This window comes from Saccopteryx bilineata, chromosome 6, assembly GCF_036850765.1.
Source record: "Saccopteryx bilineata isolate mSacBil1 chromosome 6, mSacBil1_pri_phased_curated, whole genome shotgun sequence".
Lineage (NCBI taxonomy): Eukaryota > Metazoa > Chordata > Mammalia > Chiroptera > Emballonuridae > Saccopteryx > Saccopteryx bilineata.
The window spans coordinates 179607877-179629905 of NC_089495.1; the positions used below are offsets into that span (position 1 = coordinate 179607877).

Genomic DNA, 22029 nt, shown 5'->3' on the forward strand with positions numbered 1-22029 from the left:
TCATATAAGTGGAATCATATAGGATCTCTTTCTGTGACTAGATTCTTCCTTCCTTCCTTCCTTCCTTCCTTCCTTCCTTCCTTCCTTCCTTTTATTTATTTATTTATTTAAAAACTTTATTTATTCCTTTTAAGGAGGAGAGAGAGAGAGAGAGAAGGGGAGAGGAGCAAGAAGCATCAACTTTCATATGTGCCTTGATGAGGCAAGCCCAGGGTTTCGAACCAGCAACCTCAGCATTCTAGGTGGATGGTTTATCCACTGCGCCACCACAGGCCAAGTCTTTCTTTCTTTTAAATGACAGTAAGGGAGATACAGAGAGAGACTACCACATATGCCCCAACCAGGATCCACCTGGCAACGCCTGTCTGGGGCCAATGCTTTGCCCATCTGGGGCCATGCTCGCAACCAAGTAACTTTTAGCGCCTGAGGCAAAGGCTCCACAAGCCATCCTTAGCAACCAGGCGATGCACCCTGAATCAATTGAGCCATGGATGTGGGAGGGGAAAAGAGAGAAGAGAGGGAGGGGGTGTGTGAAAAAGCAGATGGTTGCTTTTCCTATGTGCCCTGACTGGGAATCAAACCCGGAACTTCTGCATGCCGGGTTAATGCTCTACCACTGGGCTAACCAACCAGGGCTGTGACTGGCTTATTTCACTTAGCATGATGTCCCCAAGATTCATCCATGCAGCATGTGCCAGAATTTCCTTCCTTTTAAAGGCTGAATATTGTTCCATGGTATGTCTATACATACCACACTTGTTTATTCATCCACCTGTCAACGGGCACATGGGTTGCATGCACATTGACCAACATGGGTTGTCTCTGCAAATGCTGTTGCTGTGGGTGTGAACATAGGTGTACAAAGCTCTCCTTAAGTTCTTGCTTTCAGTTATTTTGGCTACATACCCAGCCATGGGCTTTCTGGATCAGACGGCAACTTTATAAGTTTTTGAGGAATCACCCAGCTGTTTTCCGTGGTGGCCGCACCATTTTACAGCCCCACCCACAGTGCACAGAGGCTCTAGTTTCTCCGCATCCTCACTAACGCTTGTCACTTGGCTCTGTGTTTGTTTCTCTGATAGCAGCTATCTTGACAGACGTGCACCTAACAGAGTTTCTGCTTTCCTCTTTGTGTGCCAGTCATCCCTAACCGCTTTCTGATGGAGGACTGAGAGCAGGAAGGGGAAAATTTCCTTTTGTAACTCAAAAAGGCCATTTTCTGACGACTGCAAATAGCACTCAAAGCCTCAGCCAGCATGGGAAGCGAAGTCAGGATCGCGAGGGATGAGGAAGGAATGAAATAGTAACATAAAAGAAATGCCTCAATTATTTTCATCACCAGACTTCCCTTCCTCTGTCAGGCTAAATACGGGACCTTAACTCCCTGGGGTGATCAGATATCCTGTTACTGGCCAGACAAACCACAGGCTCACACAGAGTTTCCCAAGAGGAGACAGAAAAAGCACAAATAATTTGTTTGGCATTCACTGGGAAGCATTTTCTTAACCTGAAGGCTTTGCTACGTGTTCCAAAACACAAAACAAAGTCCGTGGTTTCCTAGGGCAGAAAAACGCAGTTTCTGGGCTATGTACACCGGCTTTTTCTGATTGTGCTAAGTTAGTTGTTCCTAGAAATAGATGACAGAGATGCTGGGCTTTGAGGGGGTTTCAACAACTTCCATCCATCTTTTGAAAACATGGTGCTGGTGAAGAATCTTGTGTATTGGGATGGGAAGGTCCTTGAGAAGTGAGCTCAGAGGTCATTACTGCAGTGACAGCACCCATGTGCTGGTTAATAGGAAACGCCCGCCGCGGGGACCCTCACAAGTCCTAACATGTGCTGGGAGGGAGGCTACTGCTCAGCTCCCTCTGTGATGCTGAAAGTGAGGTCACAGCGCGGCTGGCTCAGGGCGAGAGGCAGCAAGAACACTGTGGTCTGCCCTTCAATCGGGGGCATTTTCACTCAATAGCCGATCATATGTCTCCCTCCATGACGTGGGAGAGTCCGATCAGACCTTTCCTTCCCGCTATTATCTTTCAGGTAATGTACACTTAGCATAATAAGGCCAAGTGGCGGCAGAAAATGTGCCAAGCACTTTGCTTTCCTTTGTTTTGTTGTTAACATAAAGTAGATGAAATGCCAGCAGGTGTCAGCAGAGCCTGAGAGTTTAGTTGAAAAGTTGTGCCGGGGTAAAGGAGACGTGTTATCAACTTCTTTGAGTGCTTCCAGATTAATAGAAGAAAACCACATGACGCAGATACATTGGCTCCTTGGTGACACTCTTATAAGAGGATTCATACTACAGTGGGTGCCTGTCCTCTGGTGTGCCACCCCTAGTGGGCACGTGCAGCTGGATTCGGGGGACCAGCCCACAGCAACGAACCCGTTCAGATGTTTAATCGGCAGTTTCCACGCTTGTCATTGTTCCTGTTTTCTCGTTTTAATCTTTTCCAACTTTGTTTCAGTTAATTTAAAGCTTACTTCAGCCCTTCTAAGGAGAAGGGAGAAAGAAAGGTCTTTCAAAGGACTCTTGGGGGCTTGTGCTGGGTCACATGCATGTCAAGGAGGAAGGAACAGGACCTGTTTCCAATTCTCTCCCGGGAACCTTTGACCTCTCCTCTCAGACCCCTTAACCTCCTCTTCATCATGCAAGTAGTGTCCACTTTCCAGGCAAATGGCTGGACCTCAGACTGACCTATGCCCTCTGCCCTCAGAACATTAGGACTGTTGTAGATAGAAAGAATCCCTTTCCCACTTAAAAAAAAAATGTATGCAGAGAGATAACAACAAAACTAAGCTATTAAATATATGCATTTATATAAATCTCACGTTTTTCTTTTAAAACCATTTGTTAGGTTTTTTAAGGTTAGAAAAGCAATATATAAATACCTTTGTAAAATACGTAAAGCAAAAAAGCATAAAGCAAAAGTAAACATCACCCCAAATACCATTATAATAAATCCTCACTTTATATGGTGTGTAGATCCTGTGTTATAAAACATCGCATAATGGAAAGTTTTTTCATAGGCTAAATGATACAAACAACAGATAAGTTCCTACAGCATCTCATCAATTTTATAACGTGACAACATTGAACAAAAGGTCCTGTCACTCAAGATCCTGCTGTAGAGATACTAAGAGATAGCCACTGACAATATTTTACTATTCCTCCTTCCAGCCTTATTCTGCGCAGAGATTTGTCCTTTTAAAATAACTATTATTATTATTATCATTATACAGTCAGCACCACTTCAGGCAGGGGTGTTCCTTCAAACTCAATCTTATCTCTAGCTTTTATTCCAGAACCATTCTTTTCAGTCTCTAGTCAAAAAAGCATATTGTCAAAGCAAAAATAACACGGACCCTGTGGCATTCTCCAAGTTTGCTGCTATTTTCTCCAAAGGAAGAGTCGGTAGCGTCCTCCCTAACCTTTCAGTGTCTGGCTCTTTGTTTTCTTTTTCTTTGCAGGCGTAACTAAGTCTGCTCAAAAGTTAACTAGAGACTTGCTACTTGAGGGACCCAGCAGCATCAGAATCACCTGCAGATGATTAAAATGCAAATTCTCAGGTTCCACCTATTAACTCTGTCTCCAGGGTCTGTGTACAGAAATCTGTGTTTAATTGAGCTTTCAAAGCGATTCTTTTGCAAACTCCGTTTTTAAAGTAGCTCTGTTCTAAATCCCAGTCAGAGGGATGGCTCTTAGACCAACAGTATCAACATTAGGAAGTAGTTGGTTAGAAATGCAGAATCTCAGGTCTCATCCCAGACCCACTGAATGAGAACGTGCATTTAATACGATCGCTGGTGACTCGTGGGCACATTTTGTTCGAGAAGCACGGGTCTAGTTGAGGGAACGTCTTCTTCCATTGCCCACCTAGGAAGATTGGGATTTGGTTTCTAAGGGAGGTGAGGGTTTCCTACAGTGCCCTCATTTGGAATATGCAACTTCTATAAGGACCCCCAGTTCTTTTTTTTTTTTTTTTCCCAAAGCTGGAAACGGGGAGGCAGTCAGACAGACTCCCGCATGCGCCTGACCGGGATCCACCCGGCATGCCCACCAGGGGGCGATGCTCTGCCCCTCTGGGGCGTCGCTCTGTTGCATCCAGAGCCATTCTAGCGCCTGAGGCAGAGGCCACAGAGCCATCCTCAGCGCCAGGGCCATCTTTGCTCCAATGGAGCCTTGGCTGCGGGAGGGGTTAGAGAGAGACAGAGAGGAAGGAGAGGGGGAGGGATGGAGAAGCAGATGGGTGCTTCTCCTGTGTGCTCTGGCCGGGAATCAAACCTGGGACTCCTACACGCCAGGCCGACGCTCTACCACTGAGCCAACCAGCCAGGGCAAGGACCCCCAGTTCTTATTCACTCTTGTTTTTTGTCATATCTCTCCCCACCTGAGCTGAAAAGAATCTGCATTCACTAGAATGGGGAGTCTGACCTGCACATTTAGGGGACTGAAGTTCAATTGCTTGTATGCGGAAACAAGAGGAGGCAAGATACTGCAGATAGTAACTTTCACCTTCTTTGTTTGAGCTGTGAAAATAAGGAATGAATGGGGCCATCTGAAATATTTAGAATATGAGAACTTTTTGGTAGATGGAACTCATAAACCTTGATCCATTCAGGTTTTGTTGTTGTTTAAACGTGGATAGGAACAAGTCAGGACATATTTCAATTGGCTATCTTTAAGGTGCCTAATTTCTCTAAAAAATAACTAGTTTTCATCTGCTCAAACAACACAAGCCAGGAATTTATATACTGTAATTTGAAATACAGCTTTTGAGCCCTTTGTACTGAGCTCTGGTAAGATGGAAGGACATTCAAGAAGGGAAGTAAAAACCTATTTCCATGCACTTGAGACAAACTACAAAACTTTCAAGTAAGATTTCTAGTGTCTAACATTGCAATAAGACAAGATTCTTTATAAAGTGATTAGAATGTAAAATTGCAACATTTCACAAATCTCCAGGTGAATAATATTGAGTGGAGTAACTACATCTTTACAGTAAACTAGAAACTTTGTTTTAGGAAGGCATTGAGCTTTTACACTAAAACTGTGAGCATTTGCCACTAAATATAGGCAGTTGCCATTAAATGTGGCTCAGGTTTCAGAGTAAAGACACTGTAGGTAGAACCCAAGATATTTTCTCTTATGAGTCTATATAAGCAAGGTAAATGAAATCATTTCAGTTCAGTTAAGATAAGGTATTAGCTGACATTAAGTTGTCAATATTTAACTTTGCAGGCAGGCCAAGAGGAAGACATTTCCAGCTTGTGCACTGTTAGAAGGACACTGTGGCTAGTACTCAAAGACTAGATTAGTAGTTCCCAGAGCCTGTTGTATATCAGAATTGCCTACGGAGTTTTTATGAGATATTTCAGAAGCCTGGACGCTACCCTTGGCGATTCCCATTAAAAATCTGAGTGTGGTTGGACTATCAATCTATATTTTAGACACCAAAGGTAATTCCAATGTGGATCTACAACTAAGGACCTCTGAACTAGACTCCATACACTAAATTTAGTTTACCCCAGTATTTTTTGAACTTTAATGTACATTTGGCTCACTCGGAGATTTTGTTAAAGTAGAGATTCAGATACAGTAGGTTTGGTGTCTGCATTGAAGATTCTGCATTTTCTATAAGCTCCCAAGAGATGCCACGTAGGCCTTTGGGCTTGTTTTCTGTGCCCTGTTCATGCAACGACAGCAGGGTTTGTATGCTCTGACTAGACAAATGCACATGTTGAATACCACTATGAAGTCCACCAATGGAAAAGCAGTTTTCTTTATGCCAGCTCTTTTCAGGTGGTTCCCTGCATCAGCAGCATAAGCATCACACAGGAATATATGAGAAATGCCAGTGCTCAGGCCCCACCCCATACCTACACAATCAGACAGTAGGGGGTGGGGCTCAGCCATCTGCCGTGGAACAGGCCCTCCAGGTAAGTAACTGCACTCACTGAATTATGCTCGAATCAGAGCATCTGGCACTAATCAGAGATAAAGATAATTGAAGAGTGTATGGAGGTGGCCACTGGAGAAAAGATTTGTCTGGTTTTGTTTTTAATCAATTTTCTTGAGGTATAATTTATATATAATGAGCGGGCAATGGGCTTTTGAGTCAAGCTTTTCACATGCTAACTAACCACCCTTAGGGTGAGTACTACCCATTGATACACTTCAAATTTTAAATTTTCATTCCCTTGTTTTGGATTAAAAGTCACACACACACACACACACACACACACACCTTTGTACATGCTAACATTTTAAAAGAAAGTTACAAGCATTATAAAAGCAATACAGGCAGCCATTGGGAGGCTGATTAAAATGAAGTTCCATAGCCACTGAAAATCCAGGATCTCAGGCAGCAGGAGATGGCCTTGGGAGCCTTTAGAGGTAATAGTTCCCCTGCTTCCAAGAGAGGTAAGTGACAATCAGTACAGGCCCGGCCTTCTCAGAAGAATAATTACCAGATAATTTGGTATAGACACAGAACAGGTCCATTACCCAGAAATAAAGTACACGATCAGAACACTACTTGGCCCACCAAAGTGTCCAGTGATCAGACCTGCGCACGGTGGATGGAGCCCACACAACAGCAGGAGTAACTAGAGGCTGAAGGTCAGTGTTCCTGAGGTCCTGGTCCCCATGGCATTCAACCCAAGGTCTGAGGCAGGGTCCATGATAATAAAACCTCACAGGTAGAAGCAGGAGGGTGAGTAGACAGGCTGGTAATTTAGGCAGAACTTGACAAAAAAAACAGTAACAGTCTACTCTTTCACTGTGCTCATCTAGGATGCTAAGTCCATTCCAAAATTAAATGGGAGCAGATCTAGCAATGTTGGTTTGCACACCACAGACCAATTTTTTACATGATGTGAAAGAGAAAATATAAAACAACTGTTCTTATTCATTTCAACTACCTGCTGTTGACTCTACCTAGGAGAGAGAGAAGTGCAGGGTAGAATGTACTAAGTGTCAATCTCACAAGATATCGATGTCAGTGGTGGCAGACTCCCTCTTGGCATGGGACAGAAGGCAAACAGGCAGAGACAACAACAGCTTTGACAGTGAGGACGAATCAAGCAAAGAAACCTGGACCTTACCGGAACCACTACCCCAAAAGAGAAGAATGCAAGGTAAGATGGCGAAGAATTTCATACATAATAAAGGAGCTAAGCCTGCAATCTTAGACAAATCCAGCTGGGAAACACAAGATGAAAGCTTTAATTAAGGAGCTATGATAATGACCAAGAGCAAACTATGAAAACTGGTGGCCAAAAATGATGAGGATTTTGCCAAAAGAAAGAAAGAGAGAAAGAAAGAGAAAACAGTCCAGAGATAAGCCAGTAGTAATCTTAAAAGCTCTGGGGAAATCAATAACAATTCTCATAAACTTTTCAAATCCAAAAGAGAGAAACAAGGGCTTTTTTTTTTTTTTTCTCTTGACAGAGTCTGAGAGTCTTTCAGAAAATACCAAATTTTAATCTGCTGTTCTCTGTCCACAGAGTCAAGTTAAAGAAGGTTAGAGAAGGAATGTATTAAGCGTCATCTGATTCTTAAATTACCTTCAGAGCATGGCAAATGAGTATCTGGGCAGGGAATCAGCTGCCATATATGAGTATGTGGGGCTGTGTTTCAAAGATAGATTTGGATGGGCCTGGGTAATATTTATACTTTTCTAGTCAAAATTAGTTTAGTCACTCACAGATAGTCAAAACAAACTGTCTGCCTGGCTGGTTATCTTGACAGCAGTGGGTAGTTAGGTCAAAAAAGGACCTCTAAATCGTCACAAGAAAGGGGAGGACACTGTGCTGTTCTTGGTCATCACTCAGAAGTTGGAGTGTCACATTCCCGTTCCAGGTCAGTTTCTGTTCGCTACCATTCCTAAGAGACAGTTTTTGTGTTGCCTAAGCCAGATTCTGCAGCTCCTCTGTAACCTTGTCAGAAATAACCACATCTCAGTCCAGATATCCACTCCAATAAGTACACTGTTGAAGGAAATCAGGATAGGCTGCCCAAATAGATGCCACTTTGGCACAAGGATTATTTTGAACTGAAGGCATCTGAATTCTTGAAATCCCTTATCTGTATAAGAGCAAAATCTTCCCAAAGAAGTCAGTTATCTTCAATCCCCCGCCTCCAGGACCAACTTCAATCTTCTTCTGGAAGATGAAAGGTTGGCACTGCACCCAAATGGAAAATACCACAAAATTATTATATCTCTGATCGCTTTTCCTAAGGGCCCGTTAATCTTCCCTAAAACTTATTTGCTCTTCTATAATTGGCTTTTCTCACCTCTCTTTCCCCTGTGAAGAAGCTACACGAACTCTCAAACCTCACTGATTCTTTGGTGATATACTACTTTCTGTGATGCCCCTGCGCATGGAAAATTAAAAGTCAATAGATGAAATTAATAGAAAATAATAAAGTTCTATGCCTTTTCTCTTGTGAATTTGTCTGTTGACAGTTTATATCACAGGCCCAGCTGAAGAAACTATATACACATGTGTACATTCAGAATACACTTATGCTTCTGTTCACTCATGCCTACTGACTTCAAATAAATAGCATGTGATGTTTTCAGCGCCTCCAAGTTCACAAAGCAGATCTGTTTCCTTCAAACTCCAGAAATCACTCCAAAAGAAAATGAGGTATTTGGTTTATTTTATGTAACACTTATTTGGCACCCATTGGAGAACTCCAAAATAACTGAAGAACTTTGAGGTTTTTTTTTTGAGAAAACCAAGAGCATCAGACCATGCCCATCAGAAACACCAGATTTGTGAGTACAGTTTGGGCCTCATCTATCAAATCTGCAAAATCTTGGTGAGTACAAGATGAATGGACAGCTGATGAATTGAAAGGTGTTCATCAAGTTGTTTCCTAGGCTGGTGCCTGTGTTAATAATTCCTGAGGTCACAATCCTTCTGACAATGCAGGCAAATTAAGTCGTGACAAAATGGATAGCATTTCAACATGCAGACAAATGCTACCTGCTGAGGCTCTGTGACAGATATAATCAATCAAGGGGACAGCTCTCACCTAGGCAGCATCAAGCTGCTGTTTAGTCCGGACATCAAATAATATGTAATCCCATCCAGTGTTTATCAACTGTCAGTCTGCAGAAATTTCATGCTGGTCCGCGAAAGAGTTAACCACCCTGATGTTGTATGAAGATTATACACCCGATGAACTTAGTTGAATTTGTTTATGCTCATTTGATTTCTGTCTTAGCGGTGCCCGAAATAATTCTCCTACTTTCACTGGTAGCCTGAGTGTTAAAAGGTTGAAAACTACTTCCATAAACTAAATAGAATGTAATATAAGAGGTACTAAAAAAAATCGAAATCACTGGGTTTGTTTCACTATCTAACTTCCTATCCTTTATGGAATAGTCCCACCACGCTCCTGCGGCTCCCCAAGGAAGGGGAGGAAAAGGGAGAGAAGAAATACAGCAGCAGGAAAACAATAAAAAGAATATTTACAGAAATGATGAATAAATGAATGCCTAGAGTCCACTGTTTCAATACTTCTAGAAAAATACTGGGCCGAAGAACGCCTCTGTGGTGCCATTTGCTGACTTTTGCCTGTAAAACAGTCATTCTAAAAGATTTTCATTTGTTCCCCTTCAACAGGCCAAAATAAAAATGAAGAAAAGCTTGGGAAATAGCTGATTAGCCTTCCCCTAGTTGAGACTGACAAGAGAATAGTGACATTTCTCAGACTGCTACACCATAGTGACACCTCCCCGACAAGTCTTTCTCATGCTTACGTGACCAGGAAATCCCCTGTAAATGCGGACATTTTTGAGAAATCCATTTTGCCAACCAGCTATTTGGGAAGTTCTGCTCTGCCCAAGTACTAAACCTCCCACAGTTACCTTAAGGAGTATAGTCAAGTCATGCAATGTTAGAAGTGGAAGCGACTGTCCCCCAACCCAAGAGCTGACAGAATTCATGATCCAGGGTTCAAAACACCTGCTCTGCCACTTCCTGGCTGTGTGACCTTGGACAAGCTACTCAACCTCTCTGGGCCTACTTCTTCCTCTGTAAAATGAAGAGAATTATTTCTATCTCACAGAATTGTTGTGAGAATTAAATGAGACAATACATGTCAAGCATTTTGAACAGGGTCTGGTACTGAGTATAAACTAAAAAAACTTCACACAGCTGTTCTTGTTATCATAGTTATTAGGTGTCAGCAAACTTTTTCTGTAAAGGGCCATGTAATAAATATTTCGGGCTTTGGAGACCACATGTGGTCCTCCGTTGTACAGTGTTTGTATCTTGTTTTGTTTTTGCATCCCTTTAAAATGTAAAAGCCGTTCCCAGCTCAGTGGTCAGACAGAATCAGGCTGAGGGCTGGGTGCTCCACGGGCTGCAGTGTGCCAGCCCTGGTTATAAGATTATTACATTATCTGCTCCAGATCCTAGTGCTCAGAAGTAACAGCCTCATCTCAGGCCAGGTATCCTCCTGGCCTCCTCACGGATCCCCTTTTTATATTATAACCCAAAGATTAGAAGACACACAAATACGGGCAAGCCTACATCACGCCAACATTATGTTCACAATGGCAATTTTTGCTAGCAGTATAAACTGGAACTTGTAAATGGAGAAGCAATTTAAAGCTAGTGACATGTTTCTCTCCCAGGGGCCAAAAGGTGAAACCCAAACTTCATATTATGCTTCTGGTGCAATTAGAGTAACTCATTTTGCATTCCCTTGGTGGAGCCATTTGATAACACTTGCAATTAGGGCAAAATGAGCTGCTCACGGCTGAGCCTAGAGCCTAGAGTCTCTTCTTAGGAAACCTGTCAAGTTCATGAAAAATCATGATAAGAGAGGCCCCAGCAATGAAATATGCCCTGGGTGAAGATCCCAGCACTGAGAACAGAAGTGCCCAGGAGGCTGGAAGTTTTCTAAAGAAGCATGAGCTGGTAATACCAAGGAAATCAATCTCAAAGACTGTGGGGATTTATAATTACATTGAGCCCCAGAAAAAGAAAAAACAACTTACAGACCGTAAAAAACAAGGAAATGCGTATGATAAAAAATTTTAAATTACAAAACAGTATATTAAGCTCTATAAAGAGTGTAAGCCCAACTCCGTGTAAAAGACAACTGTGTGTTGCATTAAAAAGACACATTAAGGGTTTTGGGGTTGGTGGGAGATTAATGGGCAAAGGGCGTCCATTAGGGGGATTATAGGCACAGGTGGTGACTGTGTAACAATGTGATTTACCAAATGGCACTGAATTGTTCTCTTTACAATGGTTAATTTCATGTTATGTGAAATGCACTTCAATTTTGAAAGAACACACAGAAGTACCTCATAGAAAAAGCACAGCCATTACCAACAGTTTAGCAGCCTCAGGCCCACCTTCCGATAGTAGGAACATTGGCTGTAAGTAGTGGACGCTGCCCCTTCCCAACGTTCATGGCAACTTACGTGGGAGGGACAGTCAATGCACTGAAGGCTCCACATCCCCTAATGTCTTCGCTGGGAACTTTTTCATTATTCACATCATCTCCCTGGCTCTTGCCGGCACCTGAGTTTGTTACCTCTGGTCTAAAGGGAACTACAGCGTTTGCTGATACAGAGGTAAAGAGATCATTTTAGAATTCTGAGAGTGCCACCATGGAGGGGACACTGAAGTGCTGGATTCTGCGGCAGAGGGTGTGGCAAGAGCAGGCTGAGATTGCAGAAAGCGAGAGAGAGAGGAGAGGAGGTTGTGGGAGGCACGGAGACCAGTTAACCCACCCCACAGGCACACTGATGGACGCAGCCCGCACGAGGCAGACTTTGATGGTCTCTACAGTCAGCCCAGAAATCAGACGGACAAACCTCATTATCATTATCTCATTATCTGGCAGAAAAGCAGGTAGGTGGGCCGGGGCATCTAAAGCAGCTTACGGACACACTCCCCCTCGCATGCTCTGAGTCTCGGCCCTGTCCTTAAGAAATATAGTGTTTTACTGCCATTCACTGATTTCACTCGAATTCAGACTTTTCTAAAGAACAAAACAAAATGAAACAAGAACATACCCATTTTCAGACTTGGAAATATTAAAAAAAATAATAATAATAACACCCATACACCACCCCAGACATGAGCCTCCAAAAAATGGAGGCGATGTGGGGATGAACTTTAACCAATTAGTATAGAGTAAGGTGTGGGTGACAGGTAGGCAATTCAGATGCACAGTTAAGCTATTCAACTTCTGCCAGAGAAGCAGGATAGAAACACCTGTTATTGAGGGCTGTGGTTCTCAGACTCGGTGTGTGTCAGAATCACCTGCTGGCCCCGTTAAACCTGGGTTACTAATTCTGCTGGGCTGAGGCAGGCCTGAGAATCTGAATCTCTAATGCAGTTCCCAGGTACTGCTGGAGCTGCTGGGCTGGGGGCCACACTTTGAGAAGCATGAGCATATATAACACAATTAAAACTGGATTTCAAGCATTAGCATTTGAAAAGGGGGTGCTTGGAAACACACATATTTCTAGGGTCATGAGACCATGCTTTTAAAGTGTGCCTTTTGTGTTTTTACTTAGTGAATCCTAATCAATGGCCAGGCTGGTAAATAGATGTCTATCTGTATGCTGCAGTCAATCAATTTGCTACAAGTTTGTTTGGGTTCAAAATTGTTGTGATTTTGGGACTAAATCCATTTGTATACTATGCCAAAGAGATTCAAGTTTCACCCAGCATCAGAATGACCTGGGTGAATAACCTGCTAGTTAAAACAGATTATTGAGCTCTGCCTCTGTAAATTCATATTTATTAGGCTCCATCCCCAGAATGTCAGGTGCATTAGGCTTCACTCTCCTTTCAGATTCTTCAAAAGTTCCAGCAGAGAAAATTGGCATTTTCACAAAGTTCCTGGTGAGGCCTTTGGTGTGATTCCTTTCAGTAGCTCCATGCTTGACTATGGAATTAGTTGAGGGGAGGGAGGCTGTGCAGTGTGTTAGCAAAACCAATAGGAGGTACTGACTAAATAGCAAACTTGATTTTTCTTCAACAAAACAAAAACTACATTCTTTCTGCAAGAATCGTTACAGTAAAAAAAAAAAAAAAAAAAAAAAAGAATCGTTACAGTAAGCCTTCCACTTAACATAATTCAAGTTCAGCAAAGTGATTTTGACATTCAACCCAAGTTACTACAGTAAGATTTCATTACCGTAATAAACTACCTGACTTTATCTTTGTTGTATACAGAAAAAACACACAACATTTTGGTAATTTAATTTCTATAGTAGTTATGCATTTATGTGATGACTTACTTGGTTACAAAGGATAATTATGGAGTTTGCCAAATATTTGCAATGTGCATAAAGTATAATGTGGAGTCTGGAAATCATCTAAACCCAATTCAAATATTTGCATTTTGATCCTCATAATGGCAGCTTGTTTTTGTAATCAAAGGAAAATTCAACTTAGTATAAAATAACAGACTATTTGTAGATGCTTTAAATAAGCATTGCATCTCAATCTTATGTACAGTGGCTCTGTGATTCTAGTCTGCTGTGCAGTGCCAGCTGCAAGTTCCTGAAAGACATCTGAACTCCCTTCAGCACACAGGGATCAAAATTCTCAGTGGGAGTTGCATTCTAAGACAGAAAAAATACCCGAGAGAAACTGAGTTGCAAGGATGTGGAGAAAAGGAAACCCTCATGCACTGTTGGTGGGAATGCAGACTGGTGCAGGCACTCTGGAAAGTAGTATGGAGTTACCTCAAAAAATTAAATATGGAACTGACTTATGACCCAGCAATTCCACTCCTGGGAATTTATCCACAGAAAAATGAAACACTACTTCAGAAGAATGTATGCAGCCTTAATACAATATTTATTGTAGTGTTATTTACAATAGCCAAGATTTGGAGGCAGCCCAAGTGCCCATCAGTAGATGAGTGGATTAGAAAGCACACAATGGAATACTACTTGCCGCAAAAATTAAAAAAAAGGGGGGGGGGAACAAAATCTTACCTTTTGCGACAGCATGGATTGACCCGCAGAGTTATGTGCTAAGTGAAATAAGCCAGTCAGAAAAAGACAAGTGTCATATGATTTCACTCATGGACTGGAATCCAATGACCAAAATAAACTAACAAATAAAATACATAGAAACAGACTCATAGATACAGAGAACAGAATGGCCACTGTGAGAGGGGATAACGTTTCAGGGGGCTGAGTAAACAAGGTAGAGGGATTAAGACTGCATGAGGGAAAGGGGGTGGGGAAGTAGAAGAGGGTAGCGGGGGATAGACGGTGATGGAAGGAGACTTGACTTGGGGCGAAGAACACACAATGCAGGGTACAGATGAAGTACTATAGAACTGTGCACCTGAAACCTGTATAATTTTATTAACCAATTGTCAGATTGGTTGGCAATGGGGGAAAGTCACGCGAGGAACCAGGCCTGGGAACTTTGGCCGGAGCTGCCCACACCCATGTGCGCCCAAAGAAACTTCCCAGGAGTCCTTTGGAAAAGAGCGACCGACCGTCTGTCAGCCAATGAAATTTTGCCACGTCATATCAACTCTACCACCCTAACGACCCTTTAAATTTCCCCCACACGGATCCCCCCCATGCAACTTCTCTGGCCCCTGTCCCTCAGGTCAGAGAACATCAAACGGGAAGCGCTCTGAATAAAGCTTTTATTATTCCACAATTCGTGGCTATGCCCTTCCTTCTTCGTTGGTGGGGAGAAATACCTTACACCAATGTCACTCCAATAAAGTCATTTTTTTTTTAAAGAAACTGACTTGCTTTTTTAACTAAAGAAAGTTATGTTCAGTCTTATTTATCTAGCTTATGGTGACAGTAGGCAAAAAGATGAGCATGATTCGAGGATAAAAAAGCTTCATTACAATTTAGAAAAAAAGGTGGAAAAAGTCTTTTTCATGTGGCTGCTTTAGCCACATGACATACAAGATACAACTATACCCACAGGCACAATGTGTTTGAGGAAAAAAGTGCCAGCAATTTGTTAGCAGGCCCTTTTAACAGGATTTTTAAGGAGAGGAAATGAGAGCTAAATTTCCTAACTGAAGTGTCAGGAAGAATTCAGGTAAGCAGAAAATAATGATCTAAATTGGAAAGAGGCCACAGCACCTGCGTTAAAACCTTCAGTCTTGTCATAGCTTTTTAGCAACAGTCCCATTATATCCTGAAAAGTGACTCTAAAAATAACACCTTGAAATCCCAGACCTTTTTAACAATCACTAAATCACATTTTCTCATTCCTCTTGTCCAAAGATCACTTTCTTAGCTTTTCTTAGAGCTCAGCTGTAAAAACACTGGAGGTACACAGCAGGAGGGGCTATACATTTTCATCACGCAGGTTAGAATTTATAGATATAGTCAACACAAAGACCTCAATAAAACATATATTGGGCACTTAATACATGTTGGGCACTGACCATGCTTGATGATGTGGATGCAGCAGTTAAAAAAATATCGCCCTCATGTGGTGGAAAAAAGAAAACAAATGAGTATATGGTACCTAAACCACAATCAGAGCCACACAGAGAAATAAAGCAGGGTCAGGAGTTAGGAAGTAGTGGGGGTGTGGGCGTGAGGTATGGGGCTCCCACTAAGGGGATGTTCCAGCAAAGACCTGAGAAAAGGTGAGGGAAAAACACTGTCTGTAACTGGGGAAAGAGTATGTTCCAGGCAAAAGGAACAGCACATGCAAACTCCCTGAGGCTTGAAGGAAACACAAGGAGGTAAAGGGGAGACAAAAGACAGAAAGAGGAAAGGAAAAAAGGATCAATTCTTGCAGGGTTTTGAGCAGTGGAGTGCTAAGATCTGAATTACATTTTAATAACATCTCTCCAGCTGCTTATTTTGGGACTAGACTTAAAGGGTCAAGGCCAAAGCAGAGAAACCAGTTAGGAGAGGAATGATATTGGCCCCGATCATGCTGCAGTCATGGTGGTTTTGAAAAACAGCTAGATTCTAGATTCAGGAGTATTTGTTAAGGGACCCATGCAGAATGTGCAAGAAAGGTCTTTGCAACTTGAAAATATTGTGGGTGAAGGGTGAAATGTTTGGATTTGGACCTAAGTTTATGACACCATTAGAGATGTATTTCACAGGGGAGAAAGGCCCACAAAACACAGCTCAATCTTCTAAAGAAGTGAAGAAGTACAGTGACAAGGCAATCTTATTATTCTTTAAGCAGAGAGGGCAACTGGGAAAAATAGAAGCTTAGCTACCAAGATGTCATTTACACTGGTGTCATCTTTTACCAGAAAAAAAAAGCACAATTATATTTTCATAGCCATGGTTACTGGAAAAGATCTTGTATGTATGTATGTATGTATGTATATACGTATATATGTACTTATTTATTTTTAGTAGACAGAGAGAAAGAGAGAGAAAGCCAGAGACAGAGAGAGGAATAGATAAGGACACACAGACAGAAAGAGAGAGAGATGAGAAGCATCAATTCTTTGTTTGAGTCACTTTTAGTTGTTCGTTGCTTGTTTTCTCCTATGTGCCTTGACCGTGGGGCTACAGCTAAGCCAGTTGCCCCTTGTTCAAGCCAGCAACCTTGGGTTCAACCAGCATCCTTGGGCTCAAGCCAGCATCCATGAGTCATGTCTCTAATCCCACACTCAAGCTGGTGAGCCTGTGCTCAAACCAGCGACCTTGGGGTTTTGAGCCTGGGTTCTCTGTGTCCCAGGCCATTGCTCTCTCTATCCACTTCACCACTGCCTAGTCAGGCAATATCTTGTATTTGTTTGAAACCTCAACTCGAAGAGGCCAAGATTTTATGTTAAAAAATATTGACTTTTACAACACCCACTTGAAATAAGGAAAAAATATTAGAGAACCTCTTTGAAAAGTAGAAGCATAAAGAATGTAAATAGTTTGTGCAGAATCAGGAACAATTTCTCCCTATAAGCACTGGTACTTCACAGGGAGTCCACAAAGTTGAAAGTTGGTCCATTGGTTTGGATTACATGTTTGGCTAAGTGAGTTTTTTTCCAAATAGTCAGACTGTGTCATAAGAGCCTGGGAATTAAGAACAGACTCAAGAATCTCTTAGGATACTCTTAAGAGACTTCTGTACTAGATACTGTCTTAACTTATATCTCACTGGTCAGACCAAGACTCATCCAATGTTCATAAAACTAGCAAAACAACCTAAGCGCTGAACTCCCAGTTAGTAAGCTACCCGCTAATATGTTGTGAATGCCTTTGCTTTCACCTTGTACGCTCACCACGAATTACTCACATTTGTTTCCAAACTGCTTTATACTCATCGTAATACAAAATCATATGAACCAATGCAGTATGCTTGTGAAAAGAAAATGATTGTCGTTTCTCTAGATGAATATTTTTGGAAAGATTTCTTTAAAGCAAAGTTGCCAAAATATCTTTTCTTAAACTCTATGTGAACAAAACAACCAAACAATGAGGTAAATAAGTCTTACTCTTTCTCTACTTCCATTGCTTCTGAGTGTCTCAGTTCTACTTTCAAAAAACCAGACTGGACATTTGCCACAATGCATTATGGGTGAGGTACGGACAAGAAAACGCCTGGACTCCTATCAGCTGACCCACACTGAATGGAAACAAGTCAGCCCCAACATTAAAAGACTGACAATTAAACAAGAAAACAATTAAACCGCAATATATGTATGTTTCAAGTTAAAATGTATTTAAGGTATGTATGTGTTATTTTAAAAAAGGATGATTTGCTTTAACTGACCTTTATGACAAGCTGACCAGGGATACAGTCAGCTGAGAGGGTTGTCAGCCTATTCTATGGCATCATGATTTGAGGCTCCTAAGCTGGAATCACAAGAGAGTGGCACCAAAAGTGGTCTTTACTGTGTCACACACAGCATTCTGGGTTCTCTGAGAGATTGCTACATTTCTCACTCTACCTGTTTTATTTTTGTTTATTTATTTATTTGTCATGTGACCTGATTTAAAGTGTGAACCTCGCCATCTTTTTGACCTGAAGTAATAATATCCATATGTATTTTGTATAAATCCTGTCACTCAGATGGGTAATGTGCTTTGTCAGGGATGATAGCACATGTACAGGAACAGGGACAGACCGGCAGTGATGGCGAAGATGCTGTCTGTGTGGGAGCCTGGAAGTGTGAGGACCTGGATTAGTAGTTATGCTAAGTTATATATTCAGTAAGTGGGCAAGATTATCCACATACATGCGTACTTAATGAAAAAAATTATATTCTAATCAACTCCAAGTGTTGATCAACCAACAGCACATACTCTGGTCATATGGACTGTCTAGTTTAAATAGTGAGATTTATATTGCTATGTAATACTACTAATGAAATATAAAATTCGTAGTAACAGTTCCTAGAAACTGGAACAATAAGAGCAAGTTTAGAGAGTGTTGAGTTTGAATTGAAAATCCAATAGAGAATTATTTTGTAGCTTTACTTGTTTGGCTAGCTAGCTGATCTTAAATCTCAGGGGAAATGATACTAGAAAAAAATTCATATTTTTAAGTATACTGCTCACAAAAATTAGGGAATATGCTCAAAATGAATACAAAGTGATAAAACATCCCCTAATTTTTTTGTGAGCAGTATATATAACCCCCTATCTCAAACATACACATATGCGCTCCCCACTCACGAATACAGATTTCAGAGCATGGTTCTTAAACAAACTGGACCATGACTGACTGCTGAAGTCATAGAAGGGAAAATAGTTAAGAGATTTCCTGAATGGAGCCGTCTTCCCAGAACTGTACTTGTTCAGGGCCTGGAGAGTGTAGCAGCACAAGGAAATCAGACGGCTATTCTGTGACCCTGGGATCATAACAGCTAACACCCATCGAGGCTTTCAATGAGAATGGCTGTGCTGAAGCACTTCCATTGTGATAACTCATGTAATCCTCAGGACAGTTCTAAGAGCAGACATTTTGGTATTATTCCCACTTTACAGACCAAGAAAATGAGGCACAGAGGCAAACTGTGTGCCAAAGTCACACGGCTGAAGAGAGCAAGCAAGGATTTGAGCCAAGATAGCCTGGTCCCAAAGCCCAGAGTTCTAAGCTCATAGCTAAGTCATACTGTTTCTTGTGATATGATAAGTTGACAAAAGCAAGGAAACAGGTCAACAGAAGTGTCGTTTCACAAAATTTTAGGTGGCTAAATATCTGTCTCTGATTAACAAGCCTTTTTGTCATATAGATGGTCAGCATGGACTTGAGGACTAAATGTTGCTATGGCAAATAACTAATAAAAAAGCAGGAACAGTGTTTGTTTAGATCAGCAGGGTTCCAGAACCCATTCAAACCAGGCATTGATCTGAGCAAAATAATCACAGAACTTGAAGGCACTGCAAAGTCTATTCTCCCAAAGCGAAGTGACCTAGAACAACAGCACAAAGCCAACAAAACCCTCACAAGGACAGAAGCAGAGGCTCCCAGGTCACCTGGAATAGCCATTGTTGTCTCCAAAGCCAAGAGGCCAGGAGCTTTTCAGAATTCACTGCACTGATGAGTCACCTCAGGTTCTTGTTAAAAATGAAGATTCCGGATCAGTGGGTCTGGTGGGCCTGTGACTGTAACGTGGAAGGAGCTCCCAGGTGAAGCTTCTGCTGCTGGACTGTGGACTACACCTTGAGTGAGGGCAGAAGAGCCTGTATCGTCTCGGAATCTGCAGAACTCAACTCTGCCGCCAGTTAACTCTGGGTACAGGGTTAAGTCTTCTCATTTCCATTTCTAGCTCTCGATGATTTTCATATTTCTAATGATGGCCTTTGTCATTCAACCCTGAACTATGTTTCTACCTGTAATATTAATGGGAAAATGAAACACTTCCTGTATCCCCCCCCCCCATCTAGGTCTCTGTAATGGGATAGCAAAGGGTCAGGCCTCTTTACACATATCATAGAAAGACAGTGGGAACTTTGTTCAGAGGTCAAACTACCCTGAAAATGAAGTGACTTGCAGAAAAATAATTTAAATCTGAAGCTTTCTACTTCATTGGCCAAAATGTCTTCGAGAGACTTACTTACCCAAGCCATGCTATGCTGGCTATGATGTTGAAAGATGAATCATAACTTATAAGGGTGAGCTGGGGTATCTTAATTAACAATCTGCACTGTCCACCATGGTAGCCACTAGCCACATGTAGCTACTGAGCACTAGAAATGTAGCTAATCAATAACTTATAAGGGTGAGCTGGGGTATCTTAACTAACAATCTGTACTGTCCACCATGGTAGCCACTAGCCACATGTAGCTACTGAGCACTAGAAATGTAGCTAATCTAAACTGCAAACTCATATCAGATTTCAAAGACTCAGTATAAACAGAAGATATGTCATTAGTAAATTTTACATCGATTTCTTGTTAAAATGATAATAAGTTTGGATATACTGGGTTAAATAAATCATTTCATTGACATTAACTTCACTGCTCCTTTTTACTTTTCTGATGTAGCTGCTAGATAAATTTAAATGTCATCTGTTGCCTGCATTACAGTTCTACTAGGCAGTGCTGATCTGGCCCCTGGCAACATACACTATGGTTCTCAGACCACGGCATCCACATCAACTGGGAGCTCGTTACATAGGGAGACTTTTGTCTGCCTCAGACTTACTGAATCGAAATATGCATTAAAAAGAAATCCCCGGTGATTCCCATGTGTGTCCAAGCTTGGAAGGTGCTGGGCTAGTTGTACCCGCAGAAGGTATTTGATGTAAATGAACAGCGTGCTCAAGGAGTATTTGTGCTTTGCTGAATTTTCTACACAAAGATTCCAGCAAGGCAATGGAAATCTTTTTAAAAATTTAAATTATTATACAATTAAAATATATATCAAAATGATACATGGAAAATTACATGTACCACACGCGGATGTGTGGGGAGAGAGCTGCTTAAATGAGGCTACCTTGGTTACTTCAGGGTTTTCGGCCACCATGTAAGTGAAGCTGATGTTCACCAGATCGGTTCCACTGCAGACACACAACACCCGCCCTTCCAGGTCATTTTCTGATTTTCCGACAGCTTCAAGAGCTGCCAGGATCTTGGGATCCTGTAGAGAGGTATAAAATGGGGGAAAATATGTCAGATCGCAGAGCACGGGGGAAACATGGCAACAAGAAACCACACTTGACAAAATGTGTGTGTGTGTGTGTGTGTGTGTGTGTGTGTAAGGGCAAAAGTTTTCTTTCTATTTAAATTGTCAGCTGTCTAAGCATTCTTCTAAAACTTGTTGAGGTAGAAGCCACAACAGCACACAACTCATGTGGTAAGAATAGCACTATAATGGTTTTGATTTAGAAAACCGGGTGTGAGGGTCTTTCTTTATGAAGGCCCTGGAATACGGCAACAAGCGAAAAGACTCTGACTGGCACTTGATTGTGACTCTCGCCAGAGGACAGTCACTGAGGTTTCATACACATCTGCATGGCCTTGCGACACCAGCAACCACAGTGGTTAAAAAATGAGATTGTTTTTCAAGTAGCCTGGACACAAAGAGTGAGTGTGTTCATGTCCCGAAACCATGACATCCGTGTTTGCAAAGAAGACAGTGTAAGTTTACCCTAATTAGCAAATAAAATCGTGTCTTTGTCCTTGAGAAGAACTCAGGAGGCAAAGCCAACGTAGTTATGCAGAAAATTTAACTGACACAAAAGAGGACAGTTTTAAAAAAAAGAAATAAAAATATATTTGGAACATAATTTTGTTTTAAATATCTAAAAACCCACAGGGCTATTATGGAGAAGTGAATAAACACTGTGCTAGAATATTCTAGAAAAAAAATCTTTTTTTTTAATTCCTAGCAGCACTATGCAAACAACTTGTTATTCAAACAAATCAGCCACTGTGAAGAAGGCTGATTTATGTGCTCTGTCATTTTTTTTTCTTTCAGAGGCAAACCGAGCCTTCAAGGTGAGCCAATGTCTGCATGTACAGGTGCACAAATATGGAAGTGCTGAAGCCATTTAAATTCCCACATCAACCACAAACCAGCGGCGACTCCCTCACTGCTTGCTAAAAAAAAAGGGTGAGGGAACTTGCA

The 22029-nt window shown here is 41.7% G+C and overlaps 1 protein-coding gene across 10 annotated transcripts in view; it reads right to left on the reverse strand.

Moving 5' to 3' along the window:
• Nucleotides 1-22029, reverse strand: part of PLCB4 (phospholipase C beta 4) — a 387833-nt gene that overhangs the window by 84154 nt on the left and 281650 nt on the right. For all 10 annotated transcript variants that reach the window (XM_066234675.1, XM_066234677.1, XM_066234673.1 and 7 more), the window contains one exon: nt 20896-21039. In XM_066234675.1, the coding sequence (XP_066090772.1) occupies nt 20896-21039 (144 nt within the window). The remainder of the gene's footprint in view (nt 1-20895; nt 21040-22029) is intronic.